Here is a 25,266-nt window from a genome sequence, read left to right as displayed (position 1 = left end):
AAATTAATTATATTTTATTATTTTAATTCCAAATATTCTTTGTGACTTTAAAATATTTATAAAAATTTTATCTTTCAAAAAAAAAAAAATGGATTAGTTAAAATATTAAAATAATTTATAATTGTATCTTTTTGAAATACTAATAAATAATATAATATCTATTCTTATCAGTAGTTTGTACTTTCTTATTTATAAAACATCAATCAATCAATCAATCAATTAACTATAGCAAACTTAATATATTATTAAACAATTCCTAATCAATAAGTAAATTATAAATAAAATGAAATAAGCATTAGTTTATTAATAAGACAAGAAAAATATTTTATCATCAACTCAAACATAGAGCACAAATGCGTCTTCTTACTATTAATCTTCTCTTAAATAAAGCACTTAAAGTCCTTCTTCTAATTAAATTTTATCCTAAAAATAAAAATCATAGAATAATATTACAAAATTACCTCTAATAAATAGCCCTAATTCTAAACCGTCTTTAAACTTAAAATAAATTTCTTCACCCCAAGCCTAATAAAATGTATTTAAAGCTTCATAAGAAAACAAAATAAAGGCATTAGCTATAGGTAAATGTAGATTTTACAATTATTTTCTAGCTAAAAATAGTTTTTTTAAAATAAAGATCCAAATAAAGCTAATAATCTGATATAGAAAAGTGCAATTTCTTTGAAAAATGTATAAAAAAATTAAGAATCTTAAAGCTATTTGCAAGCAAGAACTAAGTCGATTTCGAATCCTTCATAGACTAATAGTAGTGTTTAGCAATAAAATTAATAAATATATGAAAGGAAATCTTTAAATTTAAATCAAATAAATTAATAGAAATTAAATCTAGAATCCTAACATAAATACTAAAACGAAAAGATTGCAAAAAAAGACAGTATTTTAAATAATTAAATAAAATTAATAATAATATTTTTCTATTTTAATCAATAAGAATAGTTAATATAGCCTTCATAGGATTATAACAAAGGATTAAAATATGATCCTTAAAAGCAATAAGAATAGAAAGAAAAGAATTAAAACTAAATTAATGATAATATCGATGATCTAACAATACCAAAAAGAGGATTTAACTGTAAAAATACTTTAATTAAAAAATAAGATATTAATATTTATTTATTCATTTAAAATATTTTTCGCATAGAAAAAATCTAAAAAAACGATACAGAATAGAAATAATTATAATAAAATTCTTAAATGTCATAGAGTAATCAAACAACTAAAGAACTATCTCAAAAAGTTAAAGAATAGAAAATTGAAAATTCAGAGAATAATTCACCTTAGGGAATGTTTATTTTAGAGTTTAAGGAGGTATAAACCTATTTTTTCAATTATTTTTTATATTAATAAATTATTTTCAAAAAGGTAAACAAGAAATATAATCTGAGATTTATTGTGTTAAATGATATGAGAGTCATTATTGAAGATTATAATCAGTCAGATAGCAAAAAATAATAATAATATATTTTTGATCTTCAGCAAGATTTACTAAAACTCATTTAAGAAATTAAGCAAAATGAAGAAGTGTTACAATCTACATAAAAACCATTAAGTAGAAAAATTAAGCTTCAAAACTTAAATATTGATTATTTGACTGATTTTTTCTTCTAAATTATCTCAAATCCTTCATCGAGAAAAGTTTTTTTTACCTTCCTCAAGATAAATATTAAAGTAAAATTTTATTTAAAACAAATTCATTCAATTAATATTTATATTAATACATTAGAATCTAGTTTGCAGTTAATAAGAAAATTAATAATACCTTTTAGCTTGTCTTGACTAAAATATCTCAAAAGTTGATAAAGCAAAAGATAATGTAAGATAGATATTATTATTATTTTGAATTAGCTTTTTTATTTATACTTGGTTATTAACTTATTTACTTATATAATTAACTATACACACTGACTCTCTTGCTTATTTACCTTTATATTATTTAATAAAAAGTCAAATGATAGGTATTAGTTTTTAGAGTTGTTAGGTAAAGGAGGCTAAGGTGAAGTTTGGCTTTATTATGACTAAACTGATAAAAAAACTATTGTTTTTAAGAAATTCTTCAAAGGGTTTTAAGACAGTTTCTAATAGGAAAAATAAATTTTAGAAAAAATAAAATTTTCAAAAATATGTCCACCTATTATTAGCTACGATGATAAAAATTTTATTATATAAAGTGAGAAAGGAGAGTTGTCTCTCCATTAATATGATAATTATATAAAAACAAATAATTTAGTCATGTATTAGCAATCTGAGCTATTTTACATTCTCAAGCAACTTGTTGTATATGTAAAACATCTTTAAGAAAAATTTAACATTTTTCATTGTGATATTAAGCCAGAAAATATAGTGTTAATTTCAATAAGTTATTAGACTTTCTAGATCAAATTGATAGATTTTGGTAATTTTCTATTTTTTTTATAATATGATTTATTAATTAAATCTTTTTAGGTGGTTCTGTTGATTGTATTTAGGATTATCCTGGATGCTATACACCGGCCTTTTCAAATCCAGATATTTTGAATTTATAAGAAGAGTAGATAACTAATGCTATTTGTATTGAAGGAGAATTATATTGTATCGCTAGATCTTTATGTAAACTAGCTCTTAAAGATCCTAGCATGAATACTTTTTGTAAGAGGAGTTTTTCTGATAGCATAGACTAGATAGATGATTCCTACAAAGAAATAAAGTAAATTTTATACAAAATATTTAAAAAAGAACTAAGGACATGTGATTAAGTTCTTAGTGAAATAGAAAAAAATAGTTAAGTGTCTGAAAACATCAAAGATTTTTAGGATATTGTAAAAAAAGTACAATAAGAGAAACTGTAACAAACCTAAAATAATTTGTAAAAAGATTATTTGTTGCAGTAAATAGATTTCTATGAGCAGATGTATGCTTATAAAAAGGGAGTTTAAACGATAAAAACATTACTCAATAAATATGCTAATGAATTTACTGATGAAGAGAAAAAAGATTTAATAATGAAGCAAACTCGTTTTGAAATGGAAGTTCAAGGAATTTAAGATTTAAGTAATATTATTTAAAACAACAGCAAATTGATGGGAGAAAATGTAAAATACTTTGAACTACTTCTTATGGTTGCCCAAAAAAATACTAATATAGATCTGATAATCAATAAGAGTAAGGAAATAGCTAAAAGTATGATAAAATAAATAAGTAATGAAGCATTTATAATTAATGATATTATTGCTTCGTTATTAGAGAGGAAATGCTCCTTTGAAAAAGCCATAGAATACAGGATTACCAATATACAAATAGCTCGAATTCTCACTGATAAATAAATTCCTCTTTATATACCTTCTACCTAGCTAGCAGTTTGTTACGAATAAGTAGGAATGCTTGATAAAGCATATGAGAACTACATGTTGGCTTTACAAAACGCCTAAAATGCAGTATCTTCTGATAACACCAATCTGGCTAATGCATATCAAAATATTTCAATTTTCTTTAAAAATATTAATTCTTTCTAATAAGCAGAGGAATATCAAAAGTAATCATTAGAATTAAGGAAAAAAGGAACCCCTGACTATTATAACTCATTATCTAGTTTAGCTTCTATAAAAGAGAAACTTGGTTATTATAGTGAAGCTATCAAGTTATGTGAAGAGTCTCTTTTGAATTTGAGAAAACTGTTAGGTAATTATCAAATCAAAAAAATAGTTTATATAAAAATTAATTCAAACAACAAAAGAACTTTTTTATAAAAATAATTATTATTCAAATATAAATTTTTTAATTTAAAAGGAAGTGACCATATCAATGTTGGATATGTCCTTAATAATATGTCATTATGTTAGTAAAAAATGGGTGACATAAATAATGCTTTGAATTACTGCTTAGAGTCGTATGAAATATTAAAATTGCATTTAGGAGAAAAGCACAATTTTATAGCAACTTGTTTGGGGAATATAGGAGACTACTATAGAGAATTATAGCAATACCCTCAAGCACTTGAATATGCACAAAAGTCTCTTAAAATTAATGAAGAAATAAGTGGAAAGGATTCTTTGTACACAAGTAATAGCCTGGAAAAAATTGGGCTCATTCATTACTAGCTTAAAGAGTATGAAAAAGCTATAGAAAATTTAGAAAAATCTCTAAAAATAAAAAAAGGGCACTCATAAAGAAATAATGGGATTGGAAAAGCCCACTAAGAAGTAGGTAGTTAAGGTACTTAAGATTATTAAATAAGTGTTTGTCTTAATAATTTGGCACTAGCATACGAAGGACTTTTTCAAGATGATAAATCTTTGAAATTACAATTAGAATCTCTAGAAATAAAAAAGAACATATTCTAAAATGATAATCATCCTTCTTTGGCAATATCGTTAGGAAACGTAGGAATGACATATTATAAGCTTCAAAATTATGAAGAAAGTGTGAAGTATTTGTAAATGTCTCTAAAAATACTTTAATAGAAAAACATAAATCCACAAGCTAAGTAAGTCTATGAAAATTAATTAAAAAAGTCTTTAGAAAAAATTAAGTCAATCAATAAACCTCTATGAGTAAACAAAGAAAAAAATGGGAAGCTCTAATTTGTAAAAGATTTTCGAAATAAACACTATCAATTAAATTATCTTTTAATTAATAATTAAAATAAATAATATTGTACTTTTCCTTTTTTTTGAAGTATTTTTTATTTAAATTAATAATATCATATTGTTAAGTTAGGATTACTTAAAATATATGAAGAAAATTGTACTGATAGTCAGTAAGTTAGTTAGCTTTCACATAAAAATATAAAAATAAAATTAATGTTAATAATATTTATAAACGAAAGGTTATTATTATTCTAATGTTACTCAAATATTGCACTTAATATCCTCTTTGCTTATTTATAAAAATTCTATTTTGTTAATTTAATTTTATTAATTTACATTTATATCATTAAGAAAGAGCTTGCTTTATGAAAAAAAAAATATTTTGATTAATAACAAATAAATTTCAATATTATTCAATTAAAATTTTGTCTAATTTAACAATTTTTTTTTTTCGAAGTTGATTTTTACAACAAACTACAAAATTTTTAATATAGCCGCATAATCCATTATATAAATATTTCAATGATTTAGGGTTAGGGAACATTAAATGACTACTTAAATGATCTAGATTATGGCTATGATCCTAAAATGAAAATGATTAGTCTGTAATAATACTTCAGCCAACAACAAAGATAAGATTAATAACAATAAATCGATTATAATGTAAATTTTATCAGCTATAGATTAAATATTAGTATAGCTTATGATAGAACTATTTTTATTATTTTCTTTTATTTTAATAGCGCTTGTTTTAAGAGATAGTAGATTAATCATCTATACGTAACTAGCTTGATAGAAGTATAGAATTAGCATTTAAACATAAACTAAATATAAGTTAAGCATATTGATTATGATTTTTTAAAAAGGAAAAAAAGAAGAGTTTTAATACGTTAACAAACCTTTTTTGTAGAAAAAAGAAAGAGGAAATAGTAATGGAGGTATTTCTATAGGTGAGCTAAGAGATTTGACTCCTAAAGTTGAGAAAATAAAAAATTATCGCTCAAATAGCACTATATAATAAAACAGAAGTAGTTCTAGGAATAATAGCATTTAATAATAGTATTTCCTTGAAAAATAACTACCAAATTAAGTATTCACAGAAACAAATAATCCTTTTAATAAATTTGAAAGAAATAAAACTAGTAACAATAGTTTTTAACAAAGAAAAAATGTAAATGATTTACTATAATATTAATTGCTTTTCTAAAATTAAATTTTAAATTAAATTAACTTATTAATCATAATTTTAATTAAAAATGTCTGTCCATAAATAGTTTAATGAGAAATTTATTAATGAAATCAAAATAGATCATCATATGATGCCTTCAATGGGTTTTCATATGTCAAAGAACCAAACATTTTACTAAAATAATAAAAAGTATTTTTGTGAGATTTTATATTTTATATTAATCTCTTTTACAATTTAAAAAGTCTAAAGAAGAATCATTATCTATTAAAGACTACAGTTAAATAAGAAAATTAAGATAATTAATAGAAAGCAAGATATACCTCCTATGATCAATCTTGCTTTAGACTTCAAAAAGATTACAAAGATATAAGATATTCTGATGAAACAGATGCAAAAACAAAAAAAGAATCTAAATCTAATGATTTATTTGAATCCAACACACATTTTAAAAATGACATTTCAACAATGCAATAAAACAACTCATTTCACTAAAAAAAAGTCTAAAATACATATGAGTCTCTTACTGGTATGGATCAATAAATAGATAATTTATCAGATGATATTTCTGCTTCAGGTAAGCTAAATGCAATTTAATTAAATAACATTTAAAAAAAATAAAATATTTTTGAATAATTTTGAGTTTTTAAATTTGAAAAAATATTTTAGTTTATGTTTTAGTAATTATTTGCAGAGTTTTTTAACAGAAATAACTAAATATAATTAAATAGAATATGATTAGCTTTTAATTGACTAAGATTAAATTGAGAAATATGAAAAGACAAGAATGCACCTAAAAAACTTGGTTATGAATAAATGGGAAAAAAATAATGAAAAAAAATCTAAATTTGTTGATAATCCTCAAGACTATTTAAGGTAATTAGGCACACTGCAATGGGCTAAAAATCATAAAAAAGATAAGCAAAAATCATTCAATAGATATAAAGAATTAATTGAGTGCATGGAGTTTGATAAAGACGGAAATCCTATTTCTAAAAAGCAAAAGGAACAAGATAAAAAGCAAGCTAAAAAACACTATGCTCCTGAATATATAAAAAGAATAATGGATGTTACTTAGCTGAACTCAGCTCCAAGACAAAATTGGGCAAAACTGAATAATAAATTATTTGTCACAAAAGCTCTTATGAGGTAATTTATTTTTAAAAATCAGACTAATCCAAATTTTATTTAATATAATAGAAATTTAAGTATGCTGTCTAAGACTTCTTAAGATGATTCTAAAGAAGAAAAAATGCAGAAAGCATAAGAAGAATTAGCAAATAGATTGGATTTGAATGAAGATTGTGTATCTGTTAATAATGAAATGACTCCAAAAGCGAATGAAATGGATATGTAAGCTTCTGTAATAAATAAAAATAATAACAACATTTTAAAACAATCACTTTCTATTTTTTCATAAAGATCTCAATAAAAAAATACAATAAGTTCTAAATTATCCTAAGAAAAAGAAAACCTCACATTCACTACCTTATCTTAATAATAGTGGTAATAATAAAAATAATAAAATAAATAGCAATAACCTTAAAAATTTTATATTAATCTGCTTAACTAGAAGCCATAAGAATCTTACTTATAAAGAAATAATAAATTTTAAAATTTAACACCTATCAAAGTAAGGGAAAAGAGAGCTGACTCTAGTCAATAAAATAATGTGACTCCCATTAAAAATAGAGCATCTAGCTAAAAATAGTAAAACAACAATAATAAACTTTAAAACTCTACTGGCGGATCTGTAAACAATAATATGAAAATACAATACAGAAACACTCATTAAGAAGTAATAAAAGGATTAGATTAGATAATTAATGAGTTGACGGGAGGAAATAAATGAGCTTAAAAGGAAAAAATGACTTAAAATAAGATATTTGTAAACTAAAAAAAATTATAAATAATAAGCTCTATTAAATTATTAATTATTTATTTAATTGTAAATAAATTAATATTTATTTATTTAGCAAGATAGATTTTTATAAGATATTTATTATAATACTAATCTTATCAATATAATTTTTTACCTAATCGCAAAATGCAGCATCATTTAGAGAAAGTCTAAAGAAGTCATAAAAATTTCATGAAATTTTAGAGAAATTAAAATTTTTTAAATATAAAGATCGCGATAACTGGTTTACATTTATCAAATGCAAACTTAAAAAAATTAATAAAAATAATATTAATGTAACACGAAAATTTTTATTTATTTTTTGGAAAGAATATTCTGATTAAATTATTAATTCTTAATTTTGTGAGTTGAATAGATAGATAGATTTTAATTAAAATAAATTATTAGAAAATTGAAAAAAAATATGTGAATATCTGAAATTTAATTACAATTTTTTGTGATTTCTACATTTTTTTTGATAGAATTAAATAAAAAGTTGCGATATTAAGTAAATTAATTGTGTTAAGGTTGTCAATAATCAAAAACTAATTTTAGAAAAAATAATACTAATTAGAATCAAATAAGATTTAAAAATTTGCTATTTACACAATTTAAACGGAATTTAATTAGTATTAATTTTTTATAATAATTAAATAGAATATCAAATTGCTATAATATAAAATGTTTATAGAAATATTAATTATTATTCTTTTTTTTGCTGCTTTAAGGTTAGTAATTATCCCTTATTTCAAGTTCCTTAAGTACAAAAAATATGGGGATGGCAGATTTGTTCCATTATTAGGAGAACTAGTAGAGATAAAGGAAGCTATTAAAAAGTACGAGGATGTAGACTATTTCGTAAGTCACTAATGCGATGAAAATCCAGACTTAAGATTATATGTTGTCAATCTTGGTAATAAAATTACTTAAAAGTATTAAATTTTACTATGTAATCTTAAAAAATAGGCTCTAAGATAAAGCTTAGATTAGTAGATCCCGACTTAATGAGAGATTTCTTTTTAAATCAGTAGTATTATGAAAAAGATACTTTTTACATTGGCAACGTCCTAAGATGCGCACCTTAAGGTATAGCATTTGTAGAGGGCGAGCAATGGAAAAAAGCCAGAAAAATGTTTTCTCAAGCTTTCCATTTTGAATACCTCACTTCTCTAGCTCCATTAATAGAATAAATAGCTTCAAAAGTCTTTAACTAAGCTATGGAAAGTAGCGAAATCCTTGCCAATTATGATCCCCTTGTATATTCATAAAAGATAACAGGATAAGTGGTTATTGCTACCTTTTTTGGAGAACAAGTAAATGAAAAAAAGTTTAGAGGTATGGATTTAGTCTCAGCTTTGACACATATGTTAAATCTACTTGGAGAGTAATCAATGAGCCTCTAATACTTTTTGTTTGGAGCAGACTTTTTTAAGTTAAGACTAACTAAATCCTAAAGATATGTCGATGATATCATTAAAGATTTCCGTTCTTTCATGAAAGATCTGATTGAGGAAAAGATAGAAAGCTTTCAAAAAGAATTGAAAGAATAAGGAAAAATAAGTGTTCCTTCCATTTTAGCTTAGATAGTTTCCACTTAAGAAATAACAGAAGAATCAAAAAAATATTTATTTGACGATTTTACAACATTCTATGCTGCTGGAACAGACACTACAGGTCATCTCCTTGCTATGACTTTTTATTACATAACCTAAAATCCTGAACTCTAAAAGGCTTTGCAAAGAGAAGTAGATGCAAACTAAGATCAATCACCTTAGGGATTAGCATAACTCAATTATTTAAATGCTTTCTTAAAAGAGACTTTAAGATATTATGGTCCAGCTAACTTTACTTTTGATAGAATTGTAAACAAACAATTTTAAAACAAAAAAAATATTTAAAAAAATGTGATTTTACAAATTAATTATTTTTTTAATAAAAAGGCAACTAAAGATCATTACTTAGGAGATATCCCTATTGCTAAGGGTACTATTGTAGTTCCAATTTCTTAAAGTACCCATAGGAATAAAAAATACTATGAAGATCCTCATAGATACAATCCTGAAAGATGGTTGGATAATAAATAAAAGTAGATTCACAATTATGCATATATGCCATTTAGTTCAGGTCAAAGAAATTGCATTGGATAACATCTTGCTATGATAGTTGCAAGAATAACTCTCAACAAGTTCGTCAAAATGTTTGAATTTTCTTGTGATCCTAATTATAAGCTAGTGATAACTCAAAGATTTATGTCAGAGCCATTAGATCCAATTCCATTAAGGTTAACAGTCAGAAAGCATTGAATAATTTCATTTATTTTTATTGGTTAAATATGAAATTAAATGAATACAATTAATTGCAATAAATTTGAGTTTTTATTTCTTTATTTAGTTTTTTGCTGAATCAATAATTTTTATTCATTTTAGTTATAAAATAAATAAAAAAATCAAATAAAATAATATATAAAATAATTTATTCTGTTTAATTATTAATTAATTATTGCTTTTAAATAATTTTCAACAACAAACCTTCAATTTAAAAACAAAAAAACTGACAAACAAACAAAAAAATTATTTAAAATTAATAATTAATCAAAAAAAAAGTAAGTAAAATTTTAATAAAATAAGAAAGAATCAAATTTGTTAATATTAAATAAGTAAATGAACATTATTTTAATTTTAGTGTTGTTTCTTGCTGCGTTCATAATAGTCAAGCTATTCATCTTGCCATACAAACTTCATAAAAAATATAAAAAGTATGGATAAGGTTAATTCGTTCCAATTTTAGGTGAGATCTTAGAATTCCAGTAGAATCTATAAAAAAATTAGGATATGGAGTATTCCTTAAAGCATTAACTTGATAAGGATCCTTATTAAAAAGTTTATGTAACCAATATTGGTAAATTATTTATTTATTTATGAGCAAATGAAATTATTTTATTAAAAAATATATAAATAAATAGGTCCTTATATTAAATTAAGAATATTTGAGCCTGAAATCATAAGGGATTTCTTTTAAAATCAGCATAATTATAAAAAGTTTGAGTTTTTTACAGGAAATTTAATGAGGTTTGTTAATGGCATAATTACTGCAGAAGGACAAGACTGGAAATCAAGCAGAAAACTATTTTCACAAGCCTTTCATTTTGATTACATTCAGAAGCTCGCTCCTTTGATAGAAAAAAGCACAAATACTATAATCGATGAAATTATAGCCAAAAATGAGTTGTAAAATTTTAATTCAATTACTTGTATGTAGGAGTTAACTGGCAGAGTAGTCATTGCATCATTTTTTGGAGAGTCTTTAGAAAATGAAAGGCTTAAAGGAAGAACTATTGTTGAAACACTTTCGTATATTTTAAATGCTTTAGCTCGATAGACAGGAACATTAATATATTTAATTTTTGGAAAAAAATTCTTTTAACTAGGACTTACAAAACATTCAAGAGAAATCAATTAGTTAATAGAAGAATTCAATAGTTTCTTGTAAAATAAAATAGCATCCAAAATAGAAGAAATTTAAAATGATATCAAATAAAACGGAAACACATCAAATTTTAGTATATTAGCTCAATTAGTTTCTACATCTCAAATCGATTAAATATCAAGACAATAGCTATTTGAAGATTTTAAAGCCTTTTATTTGGCTGGAATGGATACTACTGGCCATTTGTTGGGAATGACTATGTATTATTTAACTCAATATAAAGATGTTTACTCAAAGCTTTAACAAGAAATCGATACAAATTAAGATTAAAGCATTTAATGTATTTCTTAATTGCCATATTTGAATGCAGTAATAAAAGAGTCTTTGAGGTATTATGGACCAGCAAATATTCTCTTTGATAGAATCGTAATATTTTTGTTAATTTAAAATGTTGCAAACATATTAAGAAACCTAATACTGCAAAACATTATATAATTATTTTATTTTAATATAAAGGCTACATCAGATCACGTTATTGGAGGCATACCTATTAAAAAAGGAATGATTATTACCCCTTTTGCTATTTCTATGCATAGAAACTAAAATATATTTGAAAATCCTCATGCTTATAACCCTTCTAGATGGTTAGATAAAAAAATTAGTGAAATTAATTCTTTTTCTTACATTCCCTTTAGTTCAGGTTAAAGAAATTGTATTGGTTAACATTTAGCATAGATGCAAACTAAAATTATTTTAAATAAATTCATTAAAAAGTTTAATTTTTCATGCCCTGAAAATTATAAACTTGTAATGGCATTTAAATTTTTATCTGAGCCAGTAGATCCTTTATGTCTGAAACTAACTTTGAGATAGTGAAATATTTATTTAAATTTTAGTTAAAAAGATATGAAAGTTTGTAATTAAAGTTATTTATGACTATATAAAATTGTTAAATAGTTGTAAAAAAAGTTATAAAATTATTAAGTTGTTCCTTTTAATCTAAAATATAAGATTTAAATTTATTTAAAATGAAATAATATATTTATTTATTAATTTATCTGTATTAATCCACTTATAGATTTAATAATTAAATGTAACAAACATTTTATAAATATTATTTTATTTGTTTATATAAAGTGAAAAAGGGCTTCTATATTTTATTTATCTCTTTTGGATATTAATGATATTAAACTAATTGTAAGTGTGAGAACAATTCTACTAAATTATAATCAAGCAAGATTAAAAATATATTTTTTTCAAAGATTTTTTGGATTTACAAAATGGTTGTTTTAATTAAATTACAATTTTCTATGTAAATTTGTTGATAAAAATTGATTGATAAATAAAACAGAGTATCATTAAATTTATAGAAAAAATATCTTGAAGAAAATTAATTGATGATCTTTTATTTTATTTTAATCGCACTAGGAATTTACTGTTATTACTATCTTGTAAAGCCATTTAAGATATTTAATAAGTATAAAAAATAAGGTGAAGGGTTTTTCTTTCCTCTGATTGGTGAGTTTTTACTCTAAAATAGCTGTTTTGAAAAGTTTGGGGATGTAGATTACATTTATAAGCACATTAATGATAATCCTGCAAATTAAAAAAAGATGTTTGTTGAAAATATAGGTATTTAAAAATTTTAATTGATTTATTATATTCATTCTCATATTTTATAAAGGAAAAAATATCAAAATAAAGCTGACATCCATTGATATGATGAAGGATTTTTATTCCTACTTAGGAGATAAATTAACTATCGATACCTTTTACACTTAGAATTTTAAAAGAATATTTGGAAATGGATTAATTTTTTCTTAAGGAGAGAGATGGAAAAATATGAGAAAAATGTTTTCTCCTGCATTCCATTTTGAGTATTTAAAGAATTTAAGCTCTTCAATAGAGAAGATTGTAGACAATGCCTTATTGGAGCATATAAATTAAGATGAGCTTCAGAATGTCAATATAATTAACTTAATATTTGATATGACTTCTTAGGTAGTTTTCTTTTCATTTTTAGGAGATAATTTGTAAGATATTAAATTTAAAGGAAAATCCCTCGCTTAAGCTATTACACATATTTTAAGTGCTCTTTCAAATTAAGTTATGGAGTTAGGATATTTGGTGTTTGGAGCTAAATATTTGAAATTAGGAATTTTTAAATAGCATAGAGAGTTAGAGAACTATTTATAGGAATTCAAAAGTTTTTTCTTAGATATTATTAAATCTAAGAAAGAAGAGTTGTAAAAAGAATTTCAAGAGACTGGCGATATCTAGTAGAATTGTGTTCTAAGTATTTTAATTAAGGAAAATAATATTTAGAATTTGTCTGATTCGGATCTCTTAGATAATTTGATGACATTCTTCATAGGCGGAACTGATACCACAAGTCATTTAATTGCAATGGCAATTTATTACGTATGTTAGAATGAACATTTTTATTCAATGACTCAAAAGGAAGTTGATTACTATAAGTAAGATAAATCTAAGTCTATGTAAGATTTACCCTTTATGAATGCAGTTATTAAAGAAACCTTAAGGATTTATGGGCCTGGAAACAAATCATTTGATCAAAAGGTATGATTTGCATTTTAAAGATTTTAGTAATTATATTAAAAAAATTAGGTTACAGAAGATATCATGATCAACAATATTAAAATTGAGAAAGATATAGTTCTTACTTCATACGTTAACAGTGTACATAGAGATCCTTAAATCTACAAAGATCCTCATACATTTAGACCTTAAAGATGGATTAATCAAGAAACTAATGACTTGCCTTCATATGCGTTTATACCATTTAGTTCAGGAAAAAAAAACTGTATTGGTCAGCATCTTGCAATGATAGAAGCTCGAATTATTCTATTTAAATTTTTTGACTATTTTGATATTGAACCACAAAAAGATTATGTATTAAAAATTAAATATGGTTTACTTCCCTAACCTGTCAATCCCTTACTTTTCAACCTAAAGACAAGATAAAATAACATTGACTGAAGACATAATTTACTTTTAATTATAAATAATTCATTAAATTATTTTGGATTAAATTTATTTTTTAGCTTACAGTATTTATGTTTAGGTTGGTTTTAATGTGAACCAATTTTTTAGATTATCTTCAGCAGATAGTTCTTACATATTTATTTTATTCGTTATAATATCTTTGTTACTTAGCTAAAATTTTAAATGGTTATTTTCAAATATTATGAGTTACTGATGGTAAAAGTTAATTAAAAAGTTATAAATAATCCCATTATATTTGATTAATTGTCAAAATAGATATAAAAAGTGTGTTATCAGATTTCTATTCTTGAATCACAGATTCGTATCAGATATATATATAATAAATATTATTTATTATTCTTTCTTTATAATGTTTAAAATAATTATATTCTTTGATCAATAATTTATGAAAGTCAAAGTAAATATGCATGCAATTGACTTCATTTTTTATTACATAAAATTCTTAAAATTACACAAAGATTCAAGTTTATTTGATAAAGGAAGTTATTTAAATCAGTTAATTCAATTGAAAAAAATAATAAATTTTTTAAAAATATTATAAAAATGGGGCAACTTATTTGTAGAATAAAATACAAAATATTCACTTAAAAAAAAAATAATAAGTTTTTGATAGTAAAATTACATCATTTCTGTATTTTTTGTTTATAATTTTGCGTAAAAATTTGGCTAATAATTTTCCTCACATTAGAGCAAATATTGACGACGATCTTTTTATTATGTATGAGGAAAGTTAATAACTTATTTCTCATAAAGCTAATATGTAAGATTAAGCCTTTTTAAGGTTTGATAATCACTAATTTAATCAAAGAACAATTTTCAATTATAAAACCAAAATTTTGTCAATACAAAGCAAGAAAGTTGATTTAATTAAAGCGACATATATTTTACATGACAGACAGATTTGAAATAAAAAGTGTCAGATTTTTTTTTATAGTTTAATTAAGATATAAAATCAAAGTAATTTATAGAGAATATTTTGATAATTAATTAGATGGATTTTTTTGATATAATATTTACCATCCGCAACATTTATATTTTTTGTAATTTTTTTAATACAAAATTTTGCATTAGTTCAAAATAGCTCAAATTTAAAATATTTTGTTGAAAATTTGAGAGCATAAGCGTAAACAATTAATGAGAAAGTATTAGCTAGAAACTTAACTATTTTGCTTGTACTATTCTCCAGTGATTATTATTACATTTATAAGCTTCGGATTGTACATTCTCCTATTTGAGCAGCTCAAATCTATTACAAATAATTAAGAATCTAGCATATATTTAGAGTAGTAGCAAAACAAAAAGATACTTTTGATGGGTATGAAAGCTCATCTTGACTAAAGTATGGGAATGCAAAGTCAGGAATATTATATTCTATCTCGCCTTGTCACTAAAGTTTACGAAAATAAAATAAATTTCAATCTTAAATTTGAGAAATCATATTTGAATTTAGATAATCTTTTTGAAAATTAAGATACTTCTTCTCTTGTAAAGCTCTATGTTAAAAATCCTATTTTAGTCACAATTTGGTAATAAATACATTGATATCATTAATATAAATTTATTTCCAAAATATTAAACGGTACTAAAATGATATTCTATAATAAAAATTAGGTTAAATTAAAACTATCGTTAATTCAGCTAAATGCCTGAGGAGTCACAAATTTAGCTAAACAAATCTGCTGTTTTGGATGTTCTTATTAGAAATTATAATGTCTTAAATATTTAGAGAACATTCCAATACAAGGTTAGTCTTTAAATATTATTCAATCTATTAAAATTTCTTAATAAAACTAAAATAAATTATTTTATTTTGTAACAAACAAACAAATAGGATTAGTTTTTAGGATTTCAGCTAGATGGTGGGTTAATAGCAAATCCAGCCTACAATTAGTCTATGTCTCAGAGCTTTCAAAGCTAAACTCTCTGTACCGAAGCAAAATACTATGATCCGAGATGTAGAATATGGTATTAGTAGGCTTCAGTGAAATAATGTATTTTATTTTTAAAATTTTTAAATAAACAATTTAATTTTCAAGATAAAACAATAACTTTCCACTAAAAACTTAATCATAAAAAAGGGTACTTTTAGATTTAAACACTTTAAAATTAAATAGATTTTTAAAATCAGCCTATATGAAAATTTAGATATTTATAGAATTGAATCAATTATTTTATAGAAACAAAATTAATGATTAAATATTCATAGAATATATTTAATTCATACAAAATATCGATAATAAATCACTTATTTAGATTGTAAAATATTTATTTATTAATTATGTTTTTATTAATTAAATAAAACAGCAAATTACATGCCAGCACCTTTTAAAGTCCTGACAACAAAAATACCATATATGTCTCTTAGTTTATGTAGAAGAAACAATGCTTTTGACAATATAAATAGTGTTGTCTGCTAATCTTTTAATATAGAACAATTAGCTGCTGTATTCTAAAAATTGGAGATACAGACTGGATAGTTTGAAGTGATACATCCTACTTCAAAAAATTTAATATATTCTGAGCAAATATAGGATTATTAATAATTATATAATTGGGATAAAGTTATTACCTTAAATATGACTCAAAATGAAGCAAAAACTTATATACAAACAGTTAATAATTAATTAAAATATATGAATGAGAATAATTTTTTAACACATTAGTAGTACTTAAATTAGCTCGAAAATATTTATGGATTTGAGTACTTCGTTCAAGGAGATGCTAGATATTCCCTGATGTTACCAATTTAAATAGCTGATATCCCGAATGGATAAAAATAAGTAATTTATTCAAATATAATGGTGATGATGTACACGTTCAGAAAATAAGAATTGATTTAGAATTATAATACTCTCTTTTTTTACTTAGGAAATGCATTCATAGCTAATTCTGTTTTTTATCTCATTCTTTTAATAGTTTGTCTACTTATTATTATGTTTTATTCTAAGAAATTTAGTTAGCTGATTGAATTACCTATTTAGAATTTGATAGATAAACTCCACTCTTTGAATCAACATTTGCTTGATAGAAATGGAATAAGTTCTTAAGATGAAATAGTTGTTGTCTTTGATAATAAATATTCTAAAAGCAGAAAATATCAGCATACATGCTCTGAACTAACAAATTTAGAAAGATACATCACAAATATACAAGATATTTTTAACTTTAATTTTAACTATAATGAAAAAATTGATGAAACAACTGCTCTTTTTACTTGGATTAAAGCTATAAAAACTTTTTAATAAGTCGAAGATTATAAAGCTTTAGGATCAGCTTATAACAATATAGCTAATATCCATTTTAAGTAAACAATTTCTAATTTCTCATTTTATAAAAATTAATTTAATCAAAATTTTTAGTGTTAAATTTTTTTAAATTTAATTATTTATTTATCAAACTAAGATATTCTTTTATATTTAAAATAATATTTATATATAGCAACTAAAGATATACTGAAGCTCTTGATTGCTACAACCAATCTATAGTTTATCTAGAATAAGAAAGAGCAGAACTTATAGAAGGACAATAAACTGAAAAATAGATTAGCGATGCTAATTCTCATAATAGAAAAGATTCAATATTTACATTTAAAAAATTCTCAGATTCAGTAAATTCTAATAATTAATTAGCAGGTTCTAGGAAAAAATCTTTGATTCCATGGATAGAAAAGTATCTTTGCAGATATTTAGATGGAAACTAATAAAGTTCTTCTAAAATATAAGGTATAACAATCAATTAAATATTTTAATTTAAAAGTCTAATATTTTTTAAAATTAAACCAGTCTTGCAGAATGCTTAAAAAAATCTTGAAAGCCTGAAATTTGATAGATTATTTGCATATTCATAAGTTTTGTTGTAATGCTATTTAGAAAATAGAATGGAACATGAAATATTTAACCATGGAAAAAAGATTTATAAATAAATGAAATAAGAATACTATTATTAAATATTACAAGAAATAGATTTCAACTCAGAATAAAATTCAAATTCTTTAAAATCAACTGCTCAGAAAACATAAAGCTTAAAAGTCAAAGATGAAGCTATGTTTACTCAATACTTTTAAGTTTTGAAAAAGCTTTTAAAAATAGCTAAGAACTTAGATAATGATTATACCAGATATATACTAATTTATTTGGAAATTAGTAAAGCATTTTTACTTAGCAAGAAAATCAAGCTCAGCTAGAAGTACTTAGATTATGCATTTCAAAATTTTTTGGAACTTTATAAAAGGATCAAGGCTTCTTTGTTCTCTGCTCAAAATAAACCTTCCGCTCATTTTTACAACTAATACTTAATGTGTTTGAACCAAATTTTAGTAAAAAGGTTCTCATCTGAAGAAGTCAATGAAGAAATAAATATAAATAATAGATCAAGTCCTTCTAAAACAATTCCAGGAAAATAGTCTATCATAACATAAAAATTAAATAGCTCTTAAAACAATTTGAACAATAGTGGGTATTCGCATTAATCTTAGCAAAAAAGAAAGTCAAGCAAAGCAAACAGCAATTCTCCTTAATAAGCAACTCCCTTAAATGATATTCAGCCTATAATAGAAGATCATATGGAATCTCAAGAAGAAATTCATCTTAATAATATAAATCAAAAAAATAAGGAAATTCAAGAAAAAAGCATTTAAATTGATAAATGCAAGAGAGAAAGATAAAATAGCTCAATGGGCGAAATAAATACTATATACAATCATCTCACCAAAAAATTTAGCTCTTCAATTATTTAAAATACACCTACTGCTAGCATAACTAACTTACAAAGGAGATTAAGTTTTCAAAACGGTTTTGTTGGCTCTTACAATTAGTAGATATGCTTATCTCAAGGATATTCCCCTAAGGCATTTTTTGGGACATCAACTACTGAATAAAATTTATTTACAAACCAGAGCTTATCATATGAGCACCCAATACATAAAATGTATTTGTAAAACAATCCTACAGAGAATTTTATTGAGGATATCAAAGTTGATGAAGAGCAACAGCCAATTAATTATACCAAATAATAATTAAATGCTTTAGATGATGCAATAGAAGCTTTTAATAATAGTCCTTACACCAACTAAACTTCTTGGTATTAAAAAACTAGCTACAATTATCCAATAGATATTCTTTATACTAAATTATAAATACAAGAAGCTTTAATAGAAATACATAAAAGGAATTTTTAGAAAGGATGTACACTTTTAACTGATGCTTTTGAATTTTCCCCAAGATATTTATCAAATGATAGAATGGCTATGCTAAATATTTTGCAATACGTTTATGAATAGAAATCTATTGACTTTAGACTCATATAAAAATAAGCCTAAAAATTTCAGTAATTAACAATGAAAATATCAATTATAGTTAATTGTGAGCCGAATTATCTAAAGCGTGTGTCAAAATAACTATATGATATTTATTAATTATCAGATACTTTCAGTTTAGTTATGGTAAATGAATAAATAGAGTAATACATAGCACCAATAAACCAACTCAACTTTAAGGGCAAAGAAACTTTTATCAATAACATAATGAAATATTTGAGGTTCAAACATATTTCTTCAAAACAATAGTTTTTCTTGTCTGCATTACAAAAGGCCTCTCTCTAATTCTAAAATATTAACCGCCTTCAAAATCAAGAAATATAAAAGAAATACATTCTCATATTTGGAGATAGAGACTGTATTTTCAGAGAAGCAATCTATAAAAATAAAATATTTTCAATTCTTGGTTAAAATAAAGTTAAAATACTGATTTTCAACCCTCAAGATGACAAAGAAGGAATTTTTTTGAATTTATAGTGTCTTGAATTACCATTTAAAGTTAGATTTTTCTTTAAATTTTATACACTGATTGACTATTTAAAAAAGAAATCAATTAAATCTTCATACGGCCAGCCATTCTTAATTGAAAAAATTTGAAAATAACTTTTAAACCTATTTCAAACAAAAAAATTAAATAATTTAATTATTATACAAGATAGATATAAAACATACTAACTAAATTAAAAAAATTAAAAATAATTTAAATTATATTAAATATTTATTAAATGTAATGCATTAATTTAAGTTTTGAATAATTCTAAAAATGACTCTCATTTCTTGATTAATTTTAAATTTATTTACTTAATTATTGAACCATATATTAATTTTTTGAAATTTCAAAAACGCTGATAATTATTTTATATTAATTAAATTAATAAACAAAATTAGTTCCTTAGACTCTCTATTTAAGGTGCAAATCCATAGTTACTTTTTGATAATCTACATCTTAATTAAATAAATTATTTCTATAATTTTAAATTAAATAAAAATATGAAAAAGAAAATTATCTTAATAGTTATTTATCAATTTAAAAAACTATTTATTTGAATAAATTAATTGGCTAAAAATATAATAAATAAATAAATAATTAAATTATGATATATATTAATAGATGTATTAATTACAAATACTAATATTTCTTCTTAATTAATTAATTATAAATAGATCTACTCACTAACTTATCTTACCACAAAAAAAATTTGGTTAAAAAATGATGATAATTTACTATTATTCAAATTAAAATCAAATAAATGAAATATTTTTTATAAAATTCATCCATCATAATTAGGATATTTCTTTTAAATAGAAATAACTTTTATAAATAATATTTAAATTGTTTTCATCAAAAAAAATTAAAATAAACAATTTTTATAAATTAAGATCAAATTAAATATTTAAATAATTTTAAAATTAAATTTGAGCTTGATTACATATTTATTTATTTATTTATTTTTTGTATCTTAAAAAAATATTTGAAAATTTATTAAATGCTGATAAGAATTTTATTCTAATTCAATTACTACACATCTAGTTATAAATAAATAAAACAATTTTCATTTATACTCATCATAATTAGGATATCTTTCCAAATAAAAGATACCTTCAAAATGTTTTGTTTATGGGAATAAATCACATCCATAATATTTAGTGAGATGAAAAGCTGGTGCTCTTCTACGCTTTGATTCAGGGAGGCATAAAGCTAATAAATTATCAGTTACAGCTACTGGGTTACAAGCAACATAAACTAAATGGTCAAGACCTTTACAGGTACGCATAGCTTTAACTACATTAGCATGAAGACCAGGTCTAGGAGGATCAACAACACCAATAATTTTATATTATCCGGCAAGAGGGCCAACGATTTCATTAATCACATCTTCAACTTTTGAGCAAATTACCTTTTTTAAAAAATAATTATTAAAAACTACTATTACACTTTTTGAAATATTACCTTATAGTTTGTAATTCCATTTTATTCTATATTAATTTTAGCATCATTGCAAGCGGTTTCAACCATTTCAATACCAATAACTTCCTTAGCAGAATTAGCTAAGCAAATACCTATAGTTCCAATACCAGAACATATATCCAAAAAGATAGTTTTTTCATTCAATTCTCCTGTTAAGCTTCCTATCAACTTATACAATCTCTCACATTAAGGTGTATGAACTTGTAAGAAAGCATTAGCAGATATATCAAATGTTTTACCTTTATATTTATTTTATATAATTAATTAAGGAAATATTTTCAAATTTGAATAAAAAAAATGTTTTTAGATAAAATTAAATTTTTTATGAATCTATTTTCCATTGCAATAAATTTTATTTAAACTAAATAAATTTTTATAAGATTGATTGCTGAAAAGTGTCTACCTTAAGATTAAATCTAACAAAAGATAAACAATAAGTAGAAATAAGTAAAATTGATTCAGTTAATAAATTAAAAGACAAACTTAAAGAGATTAAATTACCTAGAATATTTTCTTTGTATGATCTAGATCCATAAATTATATCAATCTATCCATCTTAGGGGATGCTGTCAGAAGGTGCTTCGTATGATTAAAATCCTATTGATGTTATATTGTATTCAAAGTTTTCAGGAAGACTTTCTTTTTGGAATATTTTTATCAAGCCTTATTTAATTTATTCAAATTAAGTAGCGTCAGAGCAGTAAGAGCCTTTAGCTACAATATTTATCAGGATTTCTTTTGTCTTAAAGCTCTATCTTACCACAAAATATCTCCAAAATCCTTAATGGACAAATCTGTCGTATACAGGAAGTCCAGTTTCCTTGATATAATTTTCAAGTTGTTAAGCAAGAATCACTGATTCTTTAGAAGAAACACAATTCTTATTAGCATCATCTATAAATGCAATACCCTTATCAAAATTTGTGCGGTTATAGCCAACTTTTATTTCTCCTAAATGATTCAAACCAATTGTGAATTCAGTCTTGTTTCTATAATGGAATCTATATTATTCATCGCACTCCAAAAAATCTGTTATTTTTGGTTCACGGGTTACCCAAATTGGTGTTGATTCATCGCTTCTTATGCTATCTTTAGCACGCTTTTGGAAATTTTTGATGATTTCAATAAAATCTTTCTTTTTGATTTCTAATTATTCTTCATAAGGAGTTTTCCATAGAGGACAAACTCTCTCTTCAAGAGGGATTTAAAGTTCCTTTTCAATATCTTCCTTAGAAGCTTATTTAGGAGGTTGCTATTAACGTTATTATTGTTAATGTTAAGCACTATTCTATTATTCTAATTGACTAACTGCTACTCCTCCATTCAAATTTCTATCTCCTTTAAATGCAGGACGTACTTTCATGCGTTTTTACTTCTTAGAGAACTTCTTATTTTTTAAAGATTAAATAAAGCGATTACGTTCTTCTGTGTTAGCGAATTAAATGAATGCCATATTTTTCTTTTTTGGTTTGCTAATTTTTGTAAATTGGAATTTCTCATCTGCAAAATTACGATGAAGCATCTTTAAGACTTATCTCTCTTAATCATATCTCTCAACTCCTCTCAAACAAACCCATTCAAGTTCTACATCATCTTTTTCAAAAATATCTTCTCCATCGCTTTTTTCAGATCCATTTTCATCATCGTTATCATCATTTTCAGCTTCAGCATTTTCTTAATCTCCAATTGCAACATCTCCATCATCTTTAACTAAGTTTTCTTTAACTTAATTTTCAGTGATTGCATCTTTAGGAAGACTACGCTTGCCTAAGAGGACATCTTGCTATATCTATTCACTACCATTCTCTTGCTAAAGAATGTCTTCTTTTTAAGGACTTGTACTCATAAAATAAATATGTTTACTAAAATTCAAGTAGTTAATTTTATTAATAACTGTATTTGTATACTTATTGGTTTATACAATGAATTTAGAAACAAAAGATTTGTTAATTAGTGTTTATTTATTTAATATACTAAAAAATCTCTACATATTATTTGCTTCTTATGCATAAATTATAACTAAAATTAATAAATCTGATTCATTTTATATATTAACATCTATTTTAATATCTATTTAATTTAATCTTTTTTCTTATTCTAAATTATTTTATTTTTTCAATAATTTAATATATTTTAGCTTTCATTTTATATAAATTCAAATCAAATCTTATTTTAAACTAAAAACTCATTAATAAACAATTTATATTATAGTCTAATCAATCAAATACTATTTAATTTTATTTATTTTTCTTTTTCAGTTTAAAAAATTTTTAAACATATGTCTGAATGTTGTCTGAATATTTATTACTTTTTATTATGATTTAATAAATGTTAATTAAATATAAATTATTCAAATCTATCAATAATTTTGTTATCGGCCATACTAAGGTGAAAACACCGGATCCCATTCGAACTCCGAAGTTAAGCGCCTTAAGGCTGGGTTAGTACTAAGGTGGGGGACCGCTTGGGAAGTCCCAGTGTCGATAACCTTTTTTATTTTTATTTTATTATAATCATAACTATAAAAATTATAGTAGATTTCCTTATATTATTTACTTTTTTTTTAGAATATTGTTCAAAGTTTTATATTAAATATACATTCATTTTATTAATTTTGTTATCGGCCATACTAAGGTGAAAACACCGGATCCCATTCGAACTCCGAAGTTAAGCGCCTTAAGGCTGGGTTAGTACTAAGGTGGGGGACCGCTTGGGAAGTCCCAGTGTCGATAACCTTTTTTTGTTTTTATTACAAATAAACAAAAATAAGAGTAGATTTCCTTAAATTATTAACTTTTTTATTTAGAATTTTGATCAAAGTTTTATATTAAATATACATTCAATTTATTAATTTTGTTATCGGCCATACTAAGGTGAAAACACCGGATCCCATTCGAACTCCGAAGTTAAGCGCCTTAAGGCTGGGTTAGTACTAAGGTGGGGGACCGCTTGGGAAGTCCCAGTGTCGATAACCTTTTTTATTTTTATTTTATTATATAGATAGCTTTAAAAAATATAGTAGATTTCCTTACATTATTATCTTTTTTTTAGAATTTTGATCAAAGCTCTGTATTAAATATACATTCATTTTATTAATTTTGTTATCGGCCATACTAAGGTGAAAACACCGGATCCCATTCGAACTCCGAAGTTAAGCGCCTTAAGGCTGGGTTAGTACTAAGGTGGGGGACCGCTTGGGAAGTCCCAGTGTCGATAACCTTTTTTATTTTATTTTATTTTTTTATGTAGGTTATTTTAAAAAATAAGTAGATTTTCTTAAATTTTTAATTTTTTTTAATTAGAATATGGATTAATATTTTATATTAAATAGATATTTATTTTATTAATTTTGTTATCGGCCATACTAAGGTGAAAACACCGGATCCCATTCGAACTCCGAAGTTAAGCGCCTTAAGGCTGGGTTAGTACTAAGGTGGGGGACCGCTTGGGAAGTCCCAGTGTCGATAACCTTTTTAGCTTTTTATTTATTCTTGATAGATAATTTGTAATAGTAATTATTATTTTATCCAAAAATTTAGAAATTATTATTTATAATTATTAAATAATATACATATATATATTTAGATTTAGATTTAAGTAAGTTTTGTTATCGGCCATACTAAGGTGAAAACACCGGATCCCATTCGAACTCCGAAGTTAAGCGCCTTAAGGCTGGGTTAGTACTAAGGTGGGGGACCGCTTGGGAAGTCCCAGTGTCGATAACCTTTTTTATTTAAAACCATCATAAATTAAAAGGGTATTTATTTATGAAGTGATTTTTATTTTTACAATAATTTGATATCATAAAGACTATTTAGAACTATTCCAAAACAAAAAGCAAAGAATAATAATTAACGATAA

General features: G+C 23.8%; 9 protein-coding genes across 9 annotated transcripts; 6 read left to right on the top strand and 3 right to left on the bottom strand. All coding sequences in view use genetic code 6, as the record gives it.

The window, feature by feature from the left end:
* Window positions 1-220: 220 nt before the first annotated feature.
* Window positions 221-4,547, top strand: TTHERM_00437540 (cytochrome P450 family protein; the record flags this gene model as incomplete). The annotated part of the gene is made up of 9 exons (XM_001017750.3): window positions 221-581; window positions 638-895; window positions 953-1,093; window positions 1,163-1,329; window positions 1,384-1,689; window positions 1,745-1,834; window positions 1,966-2,413; window positions 2,464-3,675; window positions 3,784-4,547. Exons 1-9 carry the CDS (start codon window positions 284-286, stop codon window positions 4,545-4,547), a joined length of 3,684 nt encoding a protein of 1,227 aa, XP_001017750.3. The 5' UTR covers window positions 221-283.
* Window positions 4,548-4,970: 423 nt separating this feature from the next.
* TTHERM_000437539 (cytochrome P450 family protein) lies at window positions 4,971-7,621 on the top strand (the record flags this gene model as incomplete). Its single annotated transcript, XM_012798062.1, has 7 exons — window positions 4,971-5,246; window positions 5,327-5,381; window positions 5,450-5,754; window positions 5,858-5,961; window positions 6,015-6,346; window positions 6,501-6,918; window positions 6,970-7,621. Exons 1-7 carry the CDS (start codon window positions 5,106-5,108, stop codon window positions 7,619-7,621), a joined length of 2,007 nt encoding a protein of 668 aa, XP_012653516.1. The 5' UTR covers window positions 4,971-5,105.
* A 729-nt stretch (window positions 7,622-8,350) lies between these two features.
* Window positions 8,351-9,972, top strand: TTHERM_000437538 (cytochrome P450 family monooxygenase; the record flags this gene model as incomplete). Its single annotated transcript, XM_012798061.1, has 3 exons — window positions 8,351-8,582; window positions 8,636-9,531; window positions 9,610-9,972. The coding sequence occupies 3 exons, from the start codon at window positions 8,351-8,353 to the stop codon at window positions 9,970-9,972; spliced, it is 1,491 nt and encodes a 496-aa protein (XP_012653515.1).
* A 528-nt stretch (window positions 9,973-10,500) lies between these two features.
* TTHERM_00437539 (cytochrome P450 family monooxygenase) lies at window positions 10,501-11,971 on the top strand (the record flags this gene model as incomplete). Its single annotated transcript, XM_001470795.1, has 3 exons — window positions 10,501-10,567; window positions 10,632-11,521; window positions 11,612-11,971. The coding sequence occupies 3 exons, from the start codon at window positions 10,501-10,503 to the stop codon at window positions 11,969-11,971; spliced, it is 1,317 nt and encodes a 438-aa protein (XP_001470845.1).
* Window positions 11,972-12,492: 521 nt separating this feature from the next.
* On the top strand, window positions 12,493-14,095 carry TTHERM_00437538 (cytochrome P450 family monooxygenase; the record flags this gene model as incomplete). The annotated part of the gene is made up of 3 exons (XM_001470794.2): window positions 12,493-12,727; window positions 12,780-13,675; window positions 13,724-14,095. The coding sequence occupies 3 exons, from the start codon at window positions 12,493-12,495 to the stop codon at window positions 14,093-14,095; spliced, it is 1,503 nt and encodes a 500-aa protein (XP_001470844.2).
* Window positions 14,096-15,256: 1,161 nt separating this feature from the next.
* Window positions 15,257-20,033, top strand: TTHERM_00437550 (tetratricopeptide repeat protein; the record flags this gene model as incomplete). The annotated part of the gene is made up of 6 exons (XM_001017751.2): window positions 15,257-15,648; window positions 15,734-15,866; window positions 15,954-16,113; window positions 16,427-17,426; window positions 17,561-17,844; window positions 17,905-20,033. The coding sequence occupies 6 exons, from the start codon at window positions 15,257-15,259 to the stop codon at window positions 20,031-20,033; spliced, it is 4,098 nt and encodes a 1,365-aa protein (XP_001017751.2).
* An 891-nt stretch (window positions 20,034-20,924) lies between these two features.
* On the bottom strand, window positions 20,925-23,403 carry TTHERM_00437560 (tRNA (uracil-5)-methyltransferase). The gene is made up of 3 exons (XM_001017752.2): window positions 21,907-23,403; window positions 21,388-21,644; window positions 20,925-21,334 (listed from the first exon to the last, which is right to left on the bottom strand). The coding sequence occupies exons 1-3, from the start codon at window positions 23,393-23,395 to the stop codon at window positions 20,990-20,992; spliced, it is 2,091 nt and encodes a 696-aa protein (XP_001017752.2). The 5' UTR covers window positions 23,396-23,403; the 3' UTR covers window positions 20,925-20,989.
* A 361-nt stretch (window positions 23,404-23,764) lies between these two features.
* Window positions 23,765-24,009, bottom strand: TTHERM_000437559 (hypothetical protein; the record flags this gene model as incomplete). The annotated part of the gene is made up of 2 exons (XM_012798060.1): window positions 23,765-23,893; window positions 23,962-24,009. 2 exons carry the CDS (start codon window positions 24,007-24,009, stop codon window positions 23,765-23,767), a joined length of 177 nt encoding a protein of 58 aa, XP_012653514.1.
* Window positions 24,010-24,244: 235 nt separating this feature from the next.
* TTHERM_000437558 (MFS transporter) lies at window positions 24,245-25,148 on the bottom strand (the record flags this gene model as incomplete). Its single annotated transcript, XM_012798059.1, has 3 exons — window positions 24,245-24,378; window positions 24,488-24,895; window positions 24,977-25,148. The coding sequence occupies 3 exons, from the start codon at window positions 25,146-25,148 to the stop codon at window positions 24,245-24,247; spliced, it is 714 nt and encodes a 237-aa protein (XP_012653513.1).
* Window positions 25,149-25,266: the final 118 nt, after the last annotated feature.

This window comes from Tetrahymena thermophila, assembly GCF_000189635.1.
Source record: "Tetrahymena thermophila SB210 genomic scaffold scf_8254607, whole genome shotgun sequence".
NCBI classification, from domain to species: Eukaryota; Ciliophora; class Oligohymenophorea; order Hymenostomatida; family Tetrahymenidae; genus Tetrahymena; species Tetrahymena thermophila.
This window is presented reverse-complemented; position numbering and strand designations above follow the sequence as displayed.